This window comes from Quercus suber, unplaced genomic scaffold, assembly GCF_002906115.3.
Source record: "Quercus suber isolate HL8 unplaced genomic scaffold, Cork oak 2.0 scaffold_6, whole genome shotgun sequence".
NCBI lineage: Eukaryota > Viridiplantae > Streptophyta > Magnoliopsida > Fagales > Fagaceae > Quercus > Quercus suber.
In genome coordinates, this window is record NW_027069472.1 from 788,435 (window position 1) to 807,663 (window position 19,229).

The 19,229-nt window shown below is 34.3% G+C and overlaps 1 protein-coding gene across 1 annotated transcript; it reads right to left on the reverse strand.

The window, feature by feature from the left end:
• Nucleotides 1-2,376: 2,376 nt before the first annotated feature.
• LOC136067580 (uncharacterized) lies at nucleotides 2,377-3,333 on the reverse strand. The gene has a single exon (XM_065773670.1). The coding sequence runs from the start codon at nucleotides 3,331-3,333 to the stop codon at nucleotides 2,377-2,379; it is 957 nt and encodes a 318-aa protein (XP_065629742.1).
• Between the last annotated feature and the right edge of the window lie 15,896 nt (nucleotides 3,334-19,229).

The window sequence follows — 19,229 nt, forward strand, 5'->3', positions numbered from 1 at the left end:
GAATGAATGAATTTAATCATGTAAAACTGTAATTTTAACAATAGCTAATCATAAATAGGACTAGAAGCATGATAAAATGAGTACACTATTTTTTTTTTTTAAACTTGATTTTGGAGATTTAAGCATTTGATAATGTAATTTTGTTAGATCTCCAGCTCAAAATCTTAACTTAAGCTTGAGTTTGGGCTTAATCAAGCCAAGCTCAAACTTTTTGGCTTTCCCACGATCTCAAGCTCAAATATTATTTTAGGCTTATCACGTGCTCGAGACAAACTCAAGTTTTTGACTTTTACTTACAAGCCAAGTTCAAATATGCACTAATTGGTAAAGCAAGCGCATTTAAAGTCCAATGCAAATTCACAAGTGGTACACCGGAAAACATGGTTTCCTCTACCACCACAAGCAGTACAACTTTGTAAATTAGCTGTGCTGGAGAGGATAAGTTGGTGCTCATGACCTTCATGGGTAAGGATGTCTGGTGTCAAACTACATTGAACATCAAGTTCAAATATGCATGTGTCGCAAGTATAGATAAAACCATTGCAATGCCAACCACATGAATAACACACAAATGTCTTACTCCTTCTAGGTGACTTTGCGAGGAGGGTGAGTGGGTGTCGATGAAGGGGGTGTCTTTTTTTTTTGGGTAATTTTGCACAAGATTCATGAAGGAAGAAGTTACATTTTACACAGCTATAAAAAGGAGGGCAAATGTCTCGTGCACACCCATTGCATTTTTGGTTATTTTGAGCCTCATTAACAAACTTTAAGTCATGATCATGACTAAAGTGTGCGATTTCTGTGGCTATTTGAGTTCCATCCTCTCTTTCAATGAATTTTTTGACTTTGTAAGTTGTTAAGTCAACTGATTCATCGAGCTCTGAATCTTCATCTTCGTCTTCATGTTCCAAAAAATTTATGTATTCCAGGTTTCTCGTGTCCAAAGAACAATCAAGATGGGCAACAAAATTGCATTTGGAGCAATAATAAAGCCCATAGCGTGTGTCCACTTTTTGAACACAAAGTTGACAAAATCGAGACTTAGTTTGATAAAATTCAAGGGAAGAATGGGTGAGGTGGAGCTGGTGCCTGTGACGTATAACTTTGATTCTTTGTGGGTAAAAAGCACAACTTCTATGAATCCAAAGACTGCATGGAGCACACAGATTAGGGATACCCTTTCCTTCTTTGCCACAAATGTCACAAGTGAACATGATTGACTTGCCAATGGGAGTCAAGGGGTGGTCATGGAATTTGGCTTTAAGTTGTAAAATAGCACATCTGACGTGAAGGTTAAAGTTGCAATAGTAACATCGATAAGTGTATTCATCATGAGTTTCTTTACAGAGTTCACATTTTCCATATTCTTCATATTTGCTATATTCTTCATATTTGCCATATTCTTCATATCGATATGTCCTTTCATTATAGAGAATAAGAGGATGTATTGGATGCAAAGGGTGGTACAATCCAAGGGGTAGTTCTGCACATGACTTATGATGAGGGTACATAAATATATCACATTGTATACACCTATAACTAGGACCAAATATTAGGTCCCAACACCCATAACAGTACCGTTCTTGTCTCTCATCTTCATTGAAGACCAAGGGATGTTCTGGATGGCAAAAATGTTGAAGTAGCTCCATCTTTTATCACATGCACAAACATTATAACATCCAATTTATTTAGAAAAAGAAAAGAACATCACAAAGGAAAAAAACAAAATAGAGAAAGTGGTGTGAGAATTGCTTTTGTGTCTAGTAGCATTTTTTTATTGCTTAATTTCTCTGTGGAAAACCAATTTTGAAGTTTTCTTTTGCTTGCAAAAATTGTGTTTTGAATAAATGCTAAAACTATAGACAAAGAATGAATGAATTTAATCATGTAAAACTGTAATTTTAACAATAGCTAATCATAAATAGGACTAGAAGCATGATAAAATGAGTACACTATTTTTTTAAAAAACTTGATTTTGGAGATTTAAGCATTCGATAATGTAATTTTGTTAGATCTCCAGCTCAAAATCTTAACTTAAGCTTGAGTTTGGGCTTAATCAAGCCAAGCTCAAACTTTTTGGCTTTCCCACGATCTCAAGCTCAAATATTATTTTAGGCTTATCACGTGCTCGAGACAAACTCAAGTTTTTGACTTTTACTTACAAGCCAAGTTCAAATATGCACTAATTGGTAAAGCAGAGCTCATTTATAGCCCTACCTATATCAAAGCTAGAAATCCTTGGCAATATAAGATATTTGACTCGTGCTAGAAATACAAAATAGCTTCATCTGTGAAAAGGGAACGGAGGACCAATTTTATGTATTTTGGTATGATCATATATATATATATATACTTTTTTTTTTTTTTTTTTGGGATCTAGTAGTCTATTGGATCAATAGATCGTGCACACCCATTGCATTTTTGGTTATTTTGAGCCTCATTAACAAACTTTAAGTCATGATCATGACTAAAGTGTGCGATTTCTGTGGCTATTTGAGTTCCATCCTCTCTTTCAATGAATTTTTTGACTTTGTAAGTTGTTAAGTCAACTGATTCATCGAGCTCTGAATCTTCATCTTCGTCTTCATGTTCCAAAAAATTTATGTATTCCAGGTTTCTCGTGTCCAAAGAACAATCAAGATGGGCAACAAAATTGCATTTGGAGCAATAATAAAGCCCATAGCGTGTGTCCACTTTTTGAACACAAAGTTGACAAAATCGAGACTTAGTTTGATGGAATTCAAGGGAAGAATGGGTGAGGTGGAGCTGGTGCCTGTGACGTATAACTTTGATTCTTTGTGGGTAAAAAGCACAACTTCTATGAATCCAAAGACTGCATGGAGCACACAGATTAGGGATACCCTTTCCTTCTTTGCCACAAATGTCACAAGTGAACATGATTGACTTGCCAATGGGAGTCAATGGGTGGTCATGGAATTTGGCTTTAAGTTGTAAAATAGCACATCTGACGTGAAGGTTAAAGTTGCAATAGTAACATCGATAAGTGTATTCACCATGAGTTTCTTTACAGAGTTCACATTTTCCATATTCTTCATATTTGCTATATTCTTCATATTTGCCATATTCTTCATATTGATATGTCCTTTCATTATAGAGAACAAGAGGATGTATTGGATGCAAAGGGTGGTACAATCCAAGGGGTAGTTCTGCACATGACTTATGATGAGGGTACATAAATATATCACATTGTATACACCTATAACTAGGACCAAATATTAGTTCCCAACACCCATAACAGTACTGTTCTTGTCTCTCATCTTCATTGAAGACCAAGGGATGTTCTGGATGGCAAAAATGTTGAAGTAGCTCCATCTTTTATCACATGCACAAACATTATAACATCCAATTTATTTAGAAAAAGAAAAGAACATCACAAAGGAAAAAAACAAAATAGAGAAAGTGGTGTGAGAATTGCTTTTGTGTCTAGTAGCATTTTTTTATTGCTTAATTTCTCTGTGGAAAATCAATTTTGAAGTTTTCTTTTGCTTGCAAAAATTGTGTTTTGAATAAATGCTAAAACTATAGACAAAGAATGAATGAATGAATTTAATCATGTAAAACTGTAATTTTAACAATAGCTAATCATAAATAGGACTAGAAGCATGATAAAATGAGTACACTATTTTTTTTTTTTAAACTTGATTTTGGAGATTTAAGCATTTGATAATGTAATTTTGTTAGATCTCCAGCTCAAAATCTTAACTTAAGCTTGAGTTTGGGCTTAATCAAGCCAAGCTCAAACTTTTTGGCTTTCCCACGATCTCAAGCTCAAATATTATTTTAGGCTTATCACGTGCTCGAGACAAACTCAAGTTTTTGACTTTTACTTACAAGCCAAGTTCAAATATGCACTAATTGGTAAAGCACAGCTCATTTACAGCCCTACCTCTATCAAAGCTAGAAATCCTTGGCAATATAAGATATTTGACTCGTGCTAGAAATACAAAATAGCTTCACTTGTGAAAAGGAACGGAGGACCAATTTTATGTATTTTGGTATGATCATATATATATATATATATATGTGGGAACCTAGGATGTACGCATCCTTGGCATGTCCTTCAATGTCCTAGGACGTCCTCGGACGGTTTTCGCAATGTCCTAAGCATGCATGGCAACGTCCTAGGACGTCCTCGGACGGTGTTCTAACATCCTAGGCATGCTTGGCAACGTCCTAGGCATGCTTGGTAACGTCCTCGGACGGTGTCCTAGGAGTCCCACATCGAAGGAAAACCCCCCCACTTGCTGCCTTATAAGCTGTGAAGCGAAGGGAGTAGTGTACCATCGGTTTATAGTTATTCGAATAACTAAACCGATGGTACACTACTCTCTTTGCTTCACAGCTTATAAGGTAGCAAGTGGGGGGGGGGGTTTTCCTTCGATGTGGGACTCCTAGGACACCGTCTGAGGACGTTACCAAGTATGCCTAGGACGTTGCCAAGCATGCCTAGGACGTTAGGACACCGTCCGAGGACGTCCTAGGACGTTGCCATGCATGCCTAGGACGTTGCGAAAACCGTCCGAGGACGTCCTAGGACGTTGAAGGACATGCCAAGGATGCGTACATCCTAGGTACCCACAATAAAAGGGCCCTTTTATTGTGGGTACCTAGGATGTACGCATCCTTGGCATGTCATTCAACCTAGGACGTTGAAGGACATGCCAAGGATGCGTACATCCTAGGTACCCACAATAAAAGGGCCCTTTTATTGTGGGTACCTAGGATGTACGCATCCTTGGCATGTCATTCAACGTCCTAGGACGTCCTCGGATGGTTTTTGCAACGTCCTAGGCATGCATGGCAACGTCCTAAGACGTCCTCGGACGGTGTCCTAACGTCCTAAGCATGCTTGGTAACGTCCTCGGACGGTGTCCTAGGAGTCCCACATCAAAGGAAAACCCCCCCACTTGTTGCCTTATAAGCTGTGAAGCGAAGGGAGTAGTGTACCATCGGTTTATATTTATTCGAATAACTATAAACCGATGGTATACTACTCCCTTTGCTTCACAGCTTATTAGGTAGCAAGTGGGGGGGTTTTCCTCTGATGTGGGACTCCTAGGACACCGTCCGAGGACGTTACCAAACATGCCTAAGACGTTGCCAAGCATGCCTAGGACGTTAGGACACCGTCCGAGGACATCCTAGGACGTTGCCATGCATGCCTAGGATGTTGCGAAAACCGTTCAAGGACGTCCTAGGACGTTGAAGGACATGCCAAGGATGCGTACATCCTAGGTACCCACAATATATATATATATATACTTTTTTTTTTTGGGATCTAGTAGTCTATTGGATCAATAGTCACCAAATCTTACAAATAGTCTACTGTTCCTCAAAGAAAAGCCTACACCTAAAAGATTCTCAATTTGATTGATTGTGTGTATGTGGGTGTGTGATATTGAGTTCCACATTGGGCATATATTGGGTTAAACTAGCCTTTATTAACAACTATAAGAACCCTCAATTGTGACTAGTCCTTTTGAGAAATAGCGCAGATGGGGGTAGGTATTCTGTTGAGTGATTTGATTGTAAAATATACCTTTAACTTATTGTTTTGGAATGTAAGACAATGTTATATAATGCTCAAATTATTGATATCGATGGGAGTCATTCTAACTGATTTTTTTTTTTTTTAGTTGTGATTTTTTTTTTCTTTTTTTTTTGTTTTTATTAATGGGAATGCTCCTAAAAAGTTAGGAGTAAATAGGGAAAAAAAAAGATTTGGTAATGGTTGGAGCAAATGTAAACTATCTTACTATTAGTACGGGGCAAAATGAAAAAATTGAGGAATTAGGATCAAGTTAGACTTCAGGTAACCTTTACAAAAGTTACATTGCTCAATGCTTTTTTCTTTTTTTTTTTGGTTGTTCCATAATATTTTTTTGATAAACACACTCTTAGAATAAATTTCTTTCCTACAACTATCATGCTTACCAAAAATTAAAGTGATATATTATTCTTTACTAATGTCAAGGTGCTTAGGCATTAAAAGTAAACCACCAATCTTATAAATTTAATAGTAAATGACAGCTAATTATTTAGAAGTTTTGCATGTATTAAACAATAATAGATATTAAATAAAAGCTTGGATTCAAGAGAAAAGTCATTTATAAAAAAAAAAACACGATATATCTTTTATCAAAGTTACATTAAATGTGACATAAACCAAACATTTAGGAGTAATATATCCCTCACAAACACAATTATAGTGTTATTTCAAGTGCAATAAAATTTTACTACATTTAACATATGTATGACAAATTTTAAGCAAGTAAAGCAACCCACTATTTATGAATAGTGTTAGAATAATACACACACATACTAAATAACTTTGCAAAACTATTTATCAATGCTTACAGAAACACAAATCCAAATTTGGCTTTGAAACACACCTAGGAAAGCTTCAAGTCAACCTCAATTTCAATTTTGTTAAAGTAAATCTCATGTAGAACTCACCTAGAAGTTCTACTATATATAGGATTGCTATGCATATGTAGTAGGCACGATGTTCTAAGAGGGGGAAAAAAGATGAAGAAGGACTGAAGGAGAGCTCTGTGAGTCTGTGGAACGTTTTGGGAAAAACAAAGAGTAGAAAAGAGTAAAGGAAAAAAAGAGAAAGAAGGAAAAAAAAAAGAAAAAAAAAGAAAAGAGTAAGGGTATATTTTTAGTAAGGGAGAAAGGAAGTGCTTAAAAAAAAAAAAAAGAAAAAAAGGAAGAAGCCAGAAGGAGAGCTGGAACGTTCTGGAGTTTGGAGGAAATGGTAGGGACAAAAAAAGAGGAAAGAAGTAAAAAAAAAAAAAAAGTGTAAGGGTACTTGTGTGGAGGAGAAAAAAAGGAAAAAGAAAAAAAAAAATGCGGTACGTGTGTGGAGGATAAGAAAAGAGGGAAAAAAAAAGAAAAAAAAAGGAGGAAATAGTATTACAATATTTTCACAATAAATTTTAAATGGTAAGTTATTATTAGCTAATATTGGTGAGAAAAAAAATTTTTTTTAAAAGAAAAAAATAATTTTTTTTAGAAAGAGAAAAAAATAATTTTAATAGTTTGTTCAAATTAAAATCAGTATCAATTTTTATTACAATATTTCACAATATTTTCACAATAAATCTTAAGTGGTAGGTTATTATTAGCTAATATTAGTGGAAAAATAATAATTTTTTAGAAAGAGAAAAAAATAATTTTAATAGCACGTTAAAATTAAAATTAGTATCAATTTTTATCACATTATTTTCACAATAAATTTTAAGTGGTGGGTTATTATCAGCTAATATTGGTGAGAAAAAAATAATTTTTTTAGAAAGAGAAAAAAATTATTTTAATAGTATGTTCAAATTAAAATCAGTATCAATTTTTATCACATATTTTCACAATAAATCTTAAGTGGTAAGTTATTATTAGCTAATATTGTGAGAAAAAAATAATTTTTTAGAAAGAGAAAAAATAATTTTAATAGCACGTTAAAATTAAAATCAATATCAATTTTTATCACAATATTTTCACAATACTTTCACAATAAATCTTAAGTGGTAGATTATTATTAGCTAATATTGGTGAGAAAAAAATAATTTTTTTAGAAAGAGAAAAATTGATTTAAGTATGATAAAGCAGTTGATTTAAGTATGAAAACAAACTCTACATCCAACAAAAAAAAAAAAAGTATGAAATAAACTCCCTTATATATACATTGTCTTTTTTGGTAATTTACCCCTAAAACTGCCACTTTTATAAGTGCTAACCAAATACTCAGCTTTTTCAAAAATCACTTTTTAACAGCTTTTACCAAACACTCAGCTTTTTGAAAATGCACTTTTTTATTATGCACTTTTTGAAAACTCCACTTTTTCATTATGCACTTTTACAAAAAGCTGAACCAAACTCACCCTNGTGGAAAAAGAAACAAAAAAGGAAAAAGAAAAAAAAAATGGGTACGTGTGTGGAGGATAAGAAAAGAGGGAAAAAAAGAAAAAAAAAAAAGGAGGAAATAGTATTACAATATTTTCACAATAAATTTTAATGGTAAGTTATTATTAGCTAATATTGGTTAGAAAGAAAAAAATAATTTTTTTTAGAAAGAGAAAAAAATAATTTTAATAGTTTGTTCAAATTAAAATCAGTATCAATTTTTATACAATATTTCACAATATTTTCACAATAAATCTTAAGTGGTAGGTTATTATTAGCTAATATTGGTAAAAAATAATAATTTTTTTAGAAAGAGAAAAAAAATAATTTTAATAGCACGTTAAAATTAAAATTAGTATCAATTTTTATCACATTATTTTCACAATAAATTTTAAGTGGTGGGTTATTATCAGCTAATATTGGTGAGAAAAAAATAATTTTTTTAGAAAGAGAAAAAAATTATTTTAATAGTATGTTCAAATTAAAATCAGTATCAATTTTTATCACAATATTTTCACAATAAATCTTAAGTGGTAAGTTATTATTAGCTAATATTGTGAGAAAAAAATAATTTTTTAGAAAGAGAAAAAATAATTTTAATAGCACGTTAAAATTAAAATCAATATCAATTTTTATCACAATATTTTCACAATACTTTCACAATAAATCTTAAGTGGTAGATTATTATTAGCTAATATTGGTGAGAAAAAAATAATTTTTTTTAGAAAGAGAAAATTGATTTAAGTATGATAAAGCAGTTGATTTAAGTATGAAAACAAACTCTACATCCAATCAAAAAAAAAAAAAGTATGAAATAAACTCCCTTATATATACATTGTCTTTTTTGGTAATTTACCCCTAAAACTGCCACTTTTATAATGCTACCAAAACTCAGCTTTTTCAAAAATCACTTTTTAACAGCTTTTACCAAACACTCAGCTTTTTGAAAATGCACTTTTTTATTATGCACTTTTTGAAAACTCCACTTTTTCATTATGCACTTTTACAAAAAGCTGAACCAAACTCACCCTAAGTTCCAACCTGCAACTTTAGGACTTTAGCCTTAACGTAATTCCATATTCGCAAGCAAGCATAAATGTTTGCTTACTTCTCTTGTTCCACATGAGTTATAAGTCCAAATTCACAAGCAAAGCATAAATGTTTGCTTACTTTTATTGTTCTGAGTTATAAGTCTAAGTTCACAAGCAAGCAGAGACGCATGCTTACTTCTCTTCTTCCACGAATCATAAGTCTAAGTTTGCAAGCAATGTCTTGTCTTTTGTAACACCCATGCAAGGGATTGATTTTTTTTTTTTTTTTTTCCCTTAGCTGATTTGGGAATTTGTTATAGATTTTTTTTGTGTTTGGATTTGGAAATTTGTTATTGAGAGGGTAGAGCAGAAAGATGAGATGAGAGGAATGAGGTACAATGTGAGAACTGATGATTTAATCAAGGGTAATTTGGTAATTGCCGGAAGAGCCCAACGGATAGCTTCAGAACGCGCATGGACTTTTTGTTTATGGACCTCCAAAGCTCCATAATTGGCTTGCGCATTTTATGCCTTGGCCCAAACGCAACTTTTATCCAAAAGTTGTGTTTATGCTGAACCAAACGTGTGTTTATGTCTAGCTTTCTTCAAAACGTGCATTTCAGCCCCTAAAAGCTGAAACAAACTGGCACTTAAGTGGACCCCAAAGAGTCCAATAGTGGTTTTTTGTATTGGGTACAGCTCCAGATGTCTTTTATTTTTTGATGCTATTGTAAAGGAGTAGACCCAGCTAACTATCTTGTAAGAATTCATTGGGTTTGATGGAAAAAGAAAATATGGTAAAACCAACAAAACGGTGGTGTGGTCGTGATCGTAAAAACTTCTAAGAGTTTGAAGGGAGAGCCTTAGCCTCCATTGGGAGCGTGCTTGCGCAAAAATGGTGTTGCTAATGTCGACACAATACCAAAATGGAGGCCTTTTGTTCAATCGTCAATGAAACAAAAACCAGTAAAAAACCAAAGCTAAAGTTCAAAAGCATTAAAAAGTGTTTGATGATTGATGAAAGTATTAAAAGCCAGAGAGAGAGAGAGAGGTAGAGGTTACTGGCAGTTGGGATTGTGAGTGAACTTGAGAGAAGAGCGTGGAAATATGGAGAAGAAAAGTGGGTTGCCGTAGGCTGAGTGCGTTGACTTTATTGGCAGCACCATCGGCTGGGTGTGTCTCCGTCGCCATTGCCTAGCAACCCTTAATCTCCTCTTCGAAATTTCTTTATAATGTCTCCATATCAATCCCAAATGTGGAGTTTGTGATTTTTTTTGGGTTCTTTTTTAAGTTTATGTTGATGTTGTATCAAACGTCTATGTGGCATGAAAAAAAAATTTATTTTGTGTTGATAATGCAACTGAGAAAGATGACATAAAGGAAGGAAGAAGAAGAGCACAGATGCAGTGATGATCAAAACGACAGAGTTTACAAGCAAAAGAAGAAAGGAAAATTAAAGGCAAACGGTGGCGTTTTACTTAAGTGATTGGCAGGTGAGAGTGTTTAAGTGCTGTACAACTGTAACATTAGGAGTGGATTAGTTTGTTAAAAGTTAGTTAGATCAGTTTGTTTCCCTCTTTGCTCTGTAACCGTGTATATAAGGCAGAGACTTAGTGTAACTTAATTACTTCTTCATTCTAATCAATTGAAGCATATAGTTTTCTCTCAAAACAGTTTCTACAAGCTTTCTTTAATATTTTGGTTATTAGCCCATTAGTATTTTTCATTGATTACTTAATGGCAGAGTCTATTAAGTGACAGGTATGATCATGAAGAGAATGACTACTTTTGTGAGCAAGAATTATGTTCTATTGATTATTTTGGATCAAGTTTTCTTACAATATCATGTAACTTGATGAATTACATATCATCTAGTGACATCAATCGCAATATTAATTAGTGTAGTCCTTTTTTTTATATATATAAGAAATTTACAGGTCAATATAACTTAAAAAAACAATTGTATGCGAGTGACCTCAAGTCGCACACTAATTGACAAATGACAATAGGCTATTAGGTGTGATAGTCTCACAAGAAATGGGAGGACGCACATAATCACACAGTCATAATTGTTCACATAATCCATGCTTCTCAAAATTTCAATTGTCCTTCTCCTCGATTTGGGCAAGTGACAAATGAGGGGCCATTTGAGGGAGTAAACCCAACAAGCCAAGTCCATCAGCCTAAAACCTAGCCTTGAAGGGCTTATAAGTCGAACGTCATGTTTAAGCCTTGAAGTTGAGTTTAGTGGGGTGCAATGCCTAGTAATATCCTTGACTAAACAATAATACAATATCCAGAAGTGCCTCCTTGATGCTCAGCCTCCGTCACCATTTTACCCACCACCCTTGTCATTGCCTTTCAATGGGATTGAATGCCTTGAAGAGCTCAAATATGTGCCTAAAGGAATCTCCCATTTGAACGATCTATATTGCTCTCTTAAAGGGAATTGCTTCATAATTGTTACCGAGTGTTGACTTCTCTTCATATTAGTAGTTATTGTGTCTCACCAATTTTCAATCACACTTAAACCATTTAAACATGTCCATATTTGCAACATGTTTTGTCGTAGGGTACACTCCACCAGCAAACTGAATGAAACAATTTTTGTCAATTGTTACACGCAAAAGCTAGCTAGTCTGCATTATTATCTTTAAAATAAAATAAAAAAATAGTCTCATCAAATTGCCGACTTCCCTTCACATTAAAGATTATTGTCTCGTCAAATTTCAATTTCATTTATGTGATTGGTCAAATTTCAATTTCATTTATGTGATTGATCATGTCCCTATTTGAAAACTAAGCTTGTCACCTTGGGTACATCTCATTAGCCGACCAAACGAAACAATTTCTATCACATTAAAAAGCCTAGATTTGGGTGTGATTCCCACCAAAACCAACCCCATTCCTTCAAAAAAAAAAAAAAAAAATTATTATTATTATTTAAGTATATGACGTAGTTGATTTTTAATTAAGTATGAAATGAACTCACATTAAAAAAAAAAAAAAAAAGTATGAAATAAACTCCCTTATAATACATTGTCCTTTTTGGTAATTTACCATTCAAACAGCCACTTTTATAAGTGCTAGCCAAACACTCAGCTTTTTCAAAAAGCACTTTTTAACAGTTTTACCAAACACTCAGCTTTTTGAAACTCAACTTTTTCATTATGCACTTTTTGAAAACTCAACTTTTTCATTATGCACTTTTACAAAAAGCCGAACCAAACTCACCCTTAAGTGGACCCCAAAGAGTCCAATAGTGGTTTTTTGTATTGGGTACAGCTCCAGATGTCTTTTATTTTTTGATGCTATTGTAAAGGAGTAGATTTTTTGTAAAGGAGTAGACCCAGCTAACTATCTTGTAAGAATTCATTGGGTTTGATGGAAAAAGAAAATATGGTAAAACCAACAGAACGGTGGTGTGGTCGTGATCGTAAAAACTTCTAAGAGTTTGAAGGGAGAGCCTTAGCCTCCATTGGGAGCGTGCTTGTGCAAAAATGGTGTTGCTAATGTCGACACAATACCAAAATGGAGGCCTTTTGTTCAATCGTCAATGAAACAAAAACCAGTAAAAAACCAAAGCTGAAGTTCAAAAGCATTAAAAAAGTGTTTGATGATCGATGAAAGTATTAAAAGCCAGAGAGAGAGAGAGAGAGAGGTAGAGGTTACTGGCAGTTGGGATTGTGAGTGAACTTGAGAGAAGAGCGTGGAAATATGGAGAAGAAAAGTGGGTTGCCGTAGGCTGAGTGGGTTGACTTTATTGGCAGCACCATCGGCTGGGTGTGTCTCCGTCGCCATTGCCTAGCACCCTTAATCTCCTCTTCGTAATTTCTTTATAATGTCTCCATATCAATCCCAAATGTGGAGTTTGTGATTTTTTTTGGGTTCTTTTTTAAGTTTATGTTGATGTTGTAGTAAACGTCTATGTGGCATGAAAAAAAAAATTATTTTGTGTTGATAATGCAACTGAGAAAGATGACATAAAGGAAGGAAGAAGAAGAGCACAGATGCAGTGATGATCAAAACGACAGAGTTTACAAGCAAAAGAAGAAAGGAAAATTAAAGGCAAACGGTGGCGTTTTACTTAAGTGATTGGCAGGTGAGAGTGTTTAAGTGCTATACAACTGTAACAGGTATGATCATGAAGAGAATGACTACTTTTGTGAGCAAGAATTATGTTCTATTGATTATTTTGAATCAAGTTTTCTTACAATATCATGTAACTTGATGAATTCCATATCATCTAGTGACATCAATCGCAATATTAATTAGTGTAGTCCTTTTTTTTTTATATATAAAAGAAATTTACAGGTCAATATAACTTAAAAAAACAATTGTATATAAGATTTTGTTGATAATAGAACTCTTATTCACTTAATGAAATGTTTACATCAGCTATGCCCTTTATATACAAAACAGAGGAACGGTTACTAACTTAACAGATTAACAAACTTCTAACTAACTCACTTAACACTAAAACTAAAACTCACGTGCTCTCTCACGTGTAATACTAAAACATTATATACAATATAGCTAAACTACATTCAGTTTATACAATGAATTATGCAAAGCTACATGTCGTTGCCTTCTATTTCTAAGTCTGACTTCTGCTGCAACTGATGCTGCTGCTGCATACTCTGCTGCTGCTGCTGCTGCAATCTTTGACACTCCCCCTCAAGATGGACACCACTAGAATGAATATTTAGGATTCCCATCTTGCCAATTAAGACAGTAAACTGACTTAGATTCAAGGCCTTTGTCAATAAATCTGCCAATTGAGAATGGCTCCTAATATTCATCAACCTTATAACTCCATCCTCTACTTTGTCTCTCACAATATGACAGTCAATTTCAATGTGTTTTGTGCGTTCATGAAACACAGGGTTAGATCCTATGTGGATTGCTGCCTCACTATCACTGAACAACAACGCTGCTTTGTCATGTTCTATATTTAGATCCTTCAACAAGTACAAAATCCAGGTCACTTCACACACATTCAAATGGGATTGAATGCCTTGAAGAGCTCAAATATGTGCCTAAAGGAATCTCCCATTTGAACGATCTATATTGCTCTCTTAAAGGGAATTGCTTCATAATTGTTACCGGAGTGTTGACTTCTCTTCATATTAGTAGTTATTGTGTCTCACCAATTTTCAATCACACTTAAACCATTTAAACATGTCCATATTTGCAACATGTTTTGTCGTAGGGTACACTCCACCAGCAAACTGAATGAAACAATTTTTGTCAATTGTTACACGCAAAAGCTAGCTAGTCTGCATTATTATCTTTTAAAAAAAAAAAAATAGTCTCATCAATTGCCGACTTCCCTTCACATTAAAGATTATTGTCTTGTCAAATTTCAATTTCATTTATGTGATTGATCATGTCCCTATTTGAAAACTAAGCTTGTCACCTTGGGTACATCTCATTAGCCGACCAAATGAAACAATCTCTATCACATTAAAAAGCCTAGATTTGGGTGTGATTCCCACCAAAACCAACCCCATTCCTTTAAAAAAAAAAAAAAATCATTATATCAAGAACTTAGATCCACAAAGTATTATGGTGTTGATTTAACTATCGAATTGTTTTTGGCTAACCCTAACACTGGGTCAATCTAAGTTTCACTTAGGGTTTGGTTAGGGGATGGGAAATGGGGAGATAGAAAATAAAAGGGGATAGAAGAGATTTTAATTCCTCTCATTTTGTGTTTGGTTGGAAGTGAAAAAGTGGAGTGATAAAAAATAAAGTATGTATAAATTTACTTTTATACCCCTATTTCATAACTTATATATATTTTATATAAAAGAAAAAAAAAAAGGTATTGTTGAAAAAAAAAAAACCCTAACATTCAACAATGAAGGAGAAAAAAAAAAGGAATAAAGTTATTTAGTTTAGGGGTAGGGGGAAGGGATAGATGAGTAATTTCCATCCAAACCCTTCTCCTCCCCATTTTCTCTCCCCAAAATTACTAAAACCAAACACTCCTCCCACCCAAAAATTCTCCTACATACTCTCCTTGATTTTCTATAATTTCTATTTTCAATCCAACCAAATGTTAGTCTTAAGGTTTTCTTTTCCTTACAAACGGGGTGATGTTTTTGTGGAAGTTTATCATATTTATTTTACTATTCTCTTCCCATTTTCTCTCCAATTTTGGGGGTTGAAAAATAGTGGATCCGGGAGAAACAACTGATCTTACCATTTTCTCTTCCCAAAAATTACTCAAACCAAACGCCACTCCCACCCAAAAATCTCCTAGATTCTCTCCCCTATTTGCTCTCCTTATTTTCACTCTAACCAAAAGTAGCCATAAGATTTTTCTTTCCTTACAAATAGGGGTGATGTTCACGTGGAAGCTCATCATATTCAGTTTACTGAGGAAATCCCTTACAATTCCATCATCTCGTTTTACTTAACCCACCCACAATCTTCAAGTCTAAAAATGCTTCCATATAATCTCATAAATTCTAGCTAATCATTAATGTTAGTACAAATGTAAGAAATAACATACAGTGTAAGATTACATACTACTTAACCATAAGATGTTCTTCCTATGTTTAATTGTGTTTGTGAACACACATGGCTTGCAAGAAACAATGTAATCCATTTGGCTATTCATCTTGCAAGTGAGATAAAATAAAGTCTCTCAGCTCCCAAAATCTTCTTGGCCAAACAACTCGGACTCATGCTCCCTTGTCACAATTCCAGTTGCGTCAGAATCAACTTTGATGCAGTTGTTTGTCCCACCACAAAGTTGTATTATTTGCTGTAATCATAAGGCGAAATCCTATTTGCTTGGATTGACTATTCTTCAAATGGGACTCTCTGTGGGCTGAGCCTGGCCCTTTTTCATTGTTCAAAAAAAGAGGAAAGTGGGTATCAAAGATTTGATATTGGGAGAAAATTCTCTTAAATGTGTTAGAGCCCATCCAATATGTCTTCTTTTCCGGACTGGTCTATCAATTGTTAGCCTTTAATTCTTGGGTCATTCTCACGTTTTGATGCCTCCCTATTGTATGGCCCGTTACATTGCATGTTGTGTGTTTCCTTTTCTTTTCTTTTTGGGATTTATTCTCATCTTCAAACTTCCAAGTTCCAACCCCCGGTCTACACCAACCATTCATAATTTTATATCAGTAGCAGGGATTGAAATTCTATAGCTTCTTATTAAAATTTTAATTTATATACCGAATGATTCTATACGGTTTTTAAAAAGTGGTGAAACTGCTATTTATTTATTTATTTTTTTTAGATAAAAAATAGAAATTTTATTTGATAAAGTATAATAAACAGTACATGAGAACCCTATAACATCAAAACGAAAGTGTAAGTTCCAGTTAGCTCAATTGATAAAGCCTCTGATGATTATATAAGAGATTTGAAATTCAATCCCGCAAACTAAAAACAACAATGAGTAGAAAAACACCAATATGCAGAATACACTACTGTGTAGAAAAACAACATCGCGCAAAAAAATAACAGATACGCAGAAAAATTAGACCCCTGGACATACAATACCAAATAGCAACAGAAACACCCAAAACAAATCACTGAGCAGCTACCAGCCTCTGATACTCCTGCAGAAAACCAATTGCTCTATCAAGAATACCATTTGGATGGGTTTTGATATGCTCAAAATAAAATTTATTTCGAGCATTCCAAATTGCCCAAGCAGTACATCCCTTGAAGACAATCTTGACAAAGGCATTTGCAGAATCTGCATCTTTGTTCGATGAGCAAAGAGATCAAAAAGTTTTTCTTTATCCCATTGGCCCGTGCCATTATCAATCAACTCATTTACAAACAGGTTTGGCCGAGCCTCTCCCAAAAAGATTGGTTTATGTGTCAGCCATTGATGGTTTGAAACTTCAATGTATTAAAACAGTTGCTCAAGCCATTCCCACCTACTCTATGAGTATTTTCAAAATCCCAAAGACTTTATGTGATGCTATTAACTCCATATTGGCAAAATACTAGTGGGGACAGTCAAAGAATGAAAAGAAAATCTATTGGATCAATTGGAAAAATCTTTGCAGTAGAAAGAAAAGAGGTGGTATGAGTTGTAGAGATATTCAAGCTTTTAATTTAGCTATGCAAGCAAAACAAGCTTGGCGATTGATTCATAATATTCACTCTTTGTTTTATCAAGTATACAAATCAAGATACTTTTCAAGATGCTCTTTTATGGATGTGGAGATTGGCAGCAACCCTTCATATGTTTGGAGGAGTCTATTGGCAGCTAGAGATGTCATCAAGGAAGGTTCTAAGTGGAAGATGGGTGATGGAAGGTACATTGAAGTTTCAAACCATCAATGGCTGACACATAAACCAATCTTTTTGGGAGAGGCTCGGCCAAACCTGTTTGTAAATGAGTTGATTGATAATGGCACGGGCCAATGGGATAAAGAAAAACTTTTTGATCTCTTTGCTCATCGAACAAAGATGCAGATTCTGCAAATGCCTTTGTCAAGATTGTCTTCAAGGGATGTACTGCTTGGGCAATTTGGAATGCTCGAAATAAATTTTATTTTGAGCATATCAAAACCCATCCAAATGGTATTCTTGATAGAGCAATTGGTTTTCTGCAGGAGTATCAGAGGCTGGTAGCTGCTCAGTGATTTGTTTTGGGTGTTTCTGTTGCTATTTGGTATTGTATGTCCAGGGGTCTAATTTTTCTGCGTATCTGTTATTTTTTTGCGCGATGTTGTTTTTCTACACAGTAGTGTATTCTGCATATTGGTGTTTTTCTACTCATTGTTGTTTTTAGTTTGCGGGATTGAATTTCAAATCTCTTATATAATCATCAGAGGCTTTATCAATTGAGCTAACTGGAACTTACACTTTCGTTTTGATGTTATAGGGTTCTCATGTACTGTTTATTATACTTTATCAAATAAAATTTCTATTTTTTATCTAAAAAAAATAAATAAATAAATAGCAGTTTCACCACTTTTTAAAAACCGTATAGAATCATTCGGTATATAAATTAAAATTTTAATAAGAAGCTATAGAATTTCAATCCCTGCTACTGATATAAAATTATGAATGGTTGGTGTAGACCGGGGGTTGGAACTTGGAAGTTTGAAGATGAGAATAAATCCCAAAAAGAAATGAAAAGGAAACACACAACATGCAATGTAACGGGCCATACAATAGGGAGGCATCAAAACGTGAGAATGACCCAAGAATTAAAGGCTAACAATTGATAGACCAGTCCGGAAAAGAAGACATATTGGATGGGCTCTAACACATTTAAGAGAATTTTCTCCCAATATCAAATCTTTGATACCCACTTTCCTCTTTTTTTGAACAATGAAAAAGGGCCAGGCTCAGCCCACAGAGAGTCCCATTTGAAGAATAGTCAATCCAAGCAAATAGGATTTCGCCTTATGATTACAGCAAATAATACAACTTTGTGGTGGGACAAACAACTGCATCAAAGTTGATTCTGACGCAACTGGAATTGTGACAAGGGAGCATGAGTCCGAGTTGTTTGGCCAAGAAGATTTTGGGAGCTGAGAGACTTTATTTTATCTCACTTGCAAGATGAATAGCCAAATGGATTACATTGTTTCTTGCAAGCCATGTGTGTTCACAAACACAATTAAACATAGGAAGAACATCTTATGGTTAAGTAGTATGTAATCTTACACTGTATGTTATTTCTTACATTTGTACTAACATTAATGATTAGCTAGAATTTATGAGATTATATGGAAGCATTTTTAGACTTGAAGATTGTGGGTGGGTTAAGTAAAACGAGATGATGGAATTGTAAGGGGATTTCCTCAGTAAACTGAATATGATGAGCTTCCACGTGAACATCACCCCTATTTGTAAGGAAAGAAAAATCTTATGGCTACTTTTGGTTAGAGTGAAAATAAGGAGAGCAAATAGGGGAGAGAATCTAGGAGATTTTTGGGTGGGAGTGGCGTTTGGTTTGAGTAATTTTTGGGAAGAGAAAATGGTAAGATCAGTTGTTTCTCCCGGATCCACTATTTTTCAACCCCCAAAATTGGAGAGAAAATGGGAAGAGAATAGTAAAATAAATATGATAAACTTCCACAAAAACATCACCCCCGTTTGTAAGGAAAAGAAAAACCTTAAGACTAACATTTGGTTGGATTGAAAATAGAAATTATAGAAAATCAAGGAGAGTATGTAGGAGAATTTTTGGGTGGGAGGAGTGTTTGGTTTTAGTAATTTTGGGGGAGAGAAAATGGGGAGGAGAAGGGTTTGGATGGAAATTACTCATCTATCCCTTCC

Excerpts from the sequence above, each read along its gene's own strand:
- LOC136067580 (XM_065773670.1), bottom strand. The coding sequence starts at position 3,333 with ATGGAGCTACTTCAACATTTTTGCCATCCAGAACATCCCTTGGTCTTC.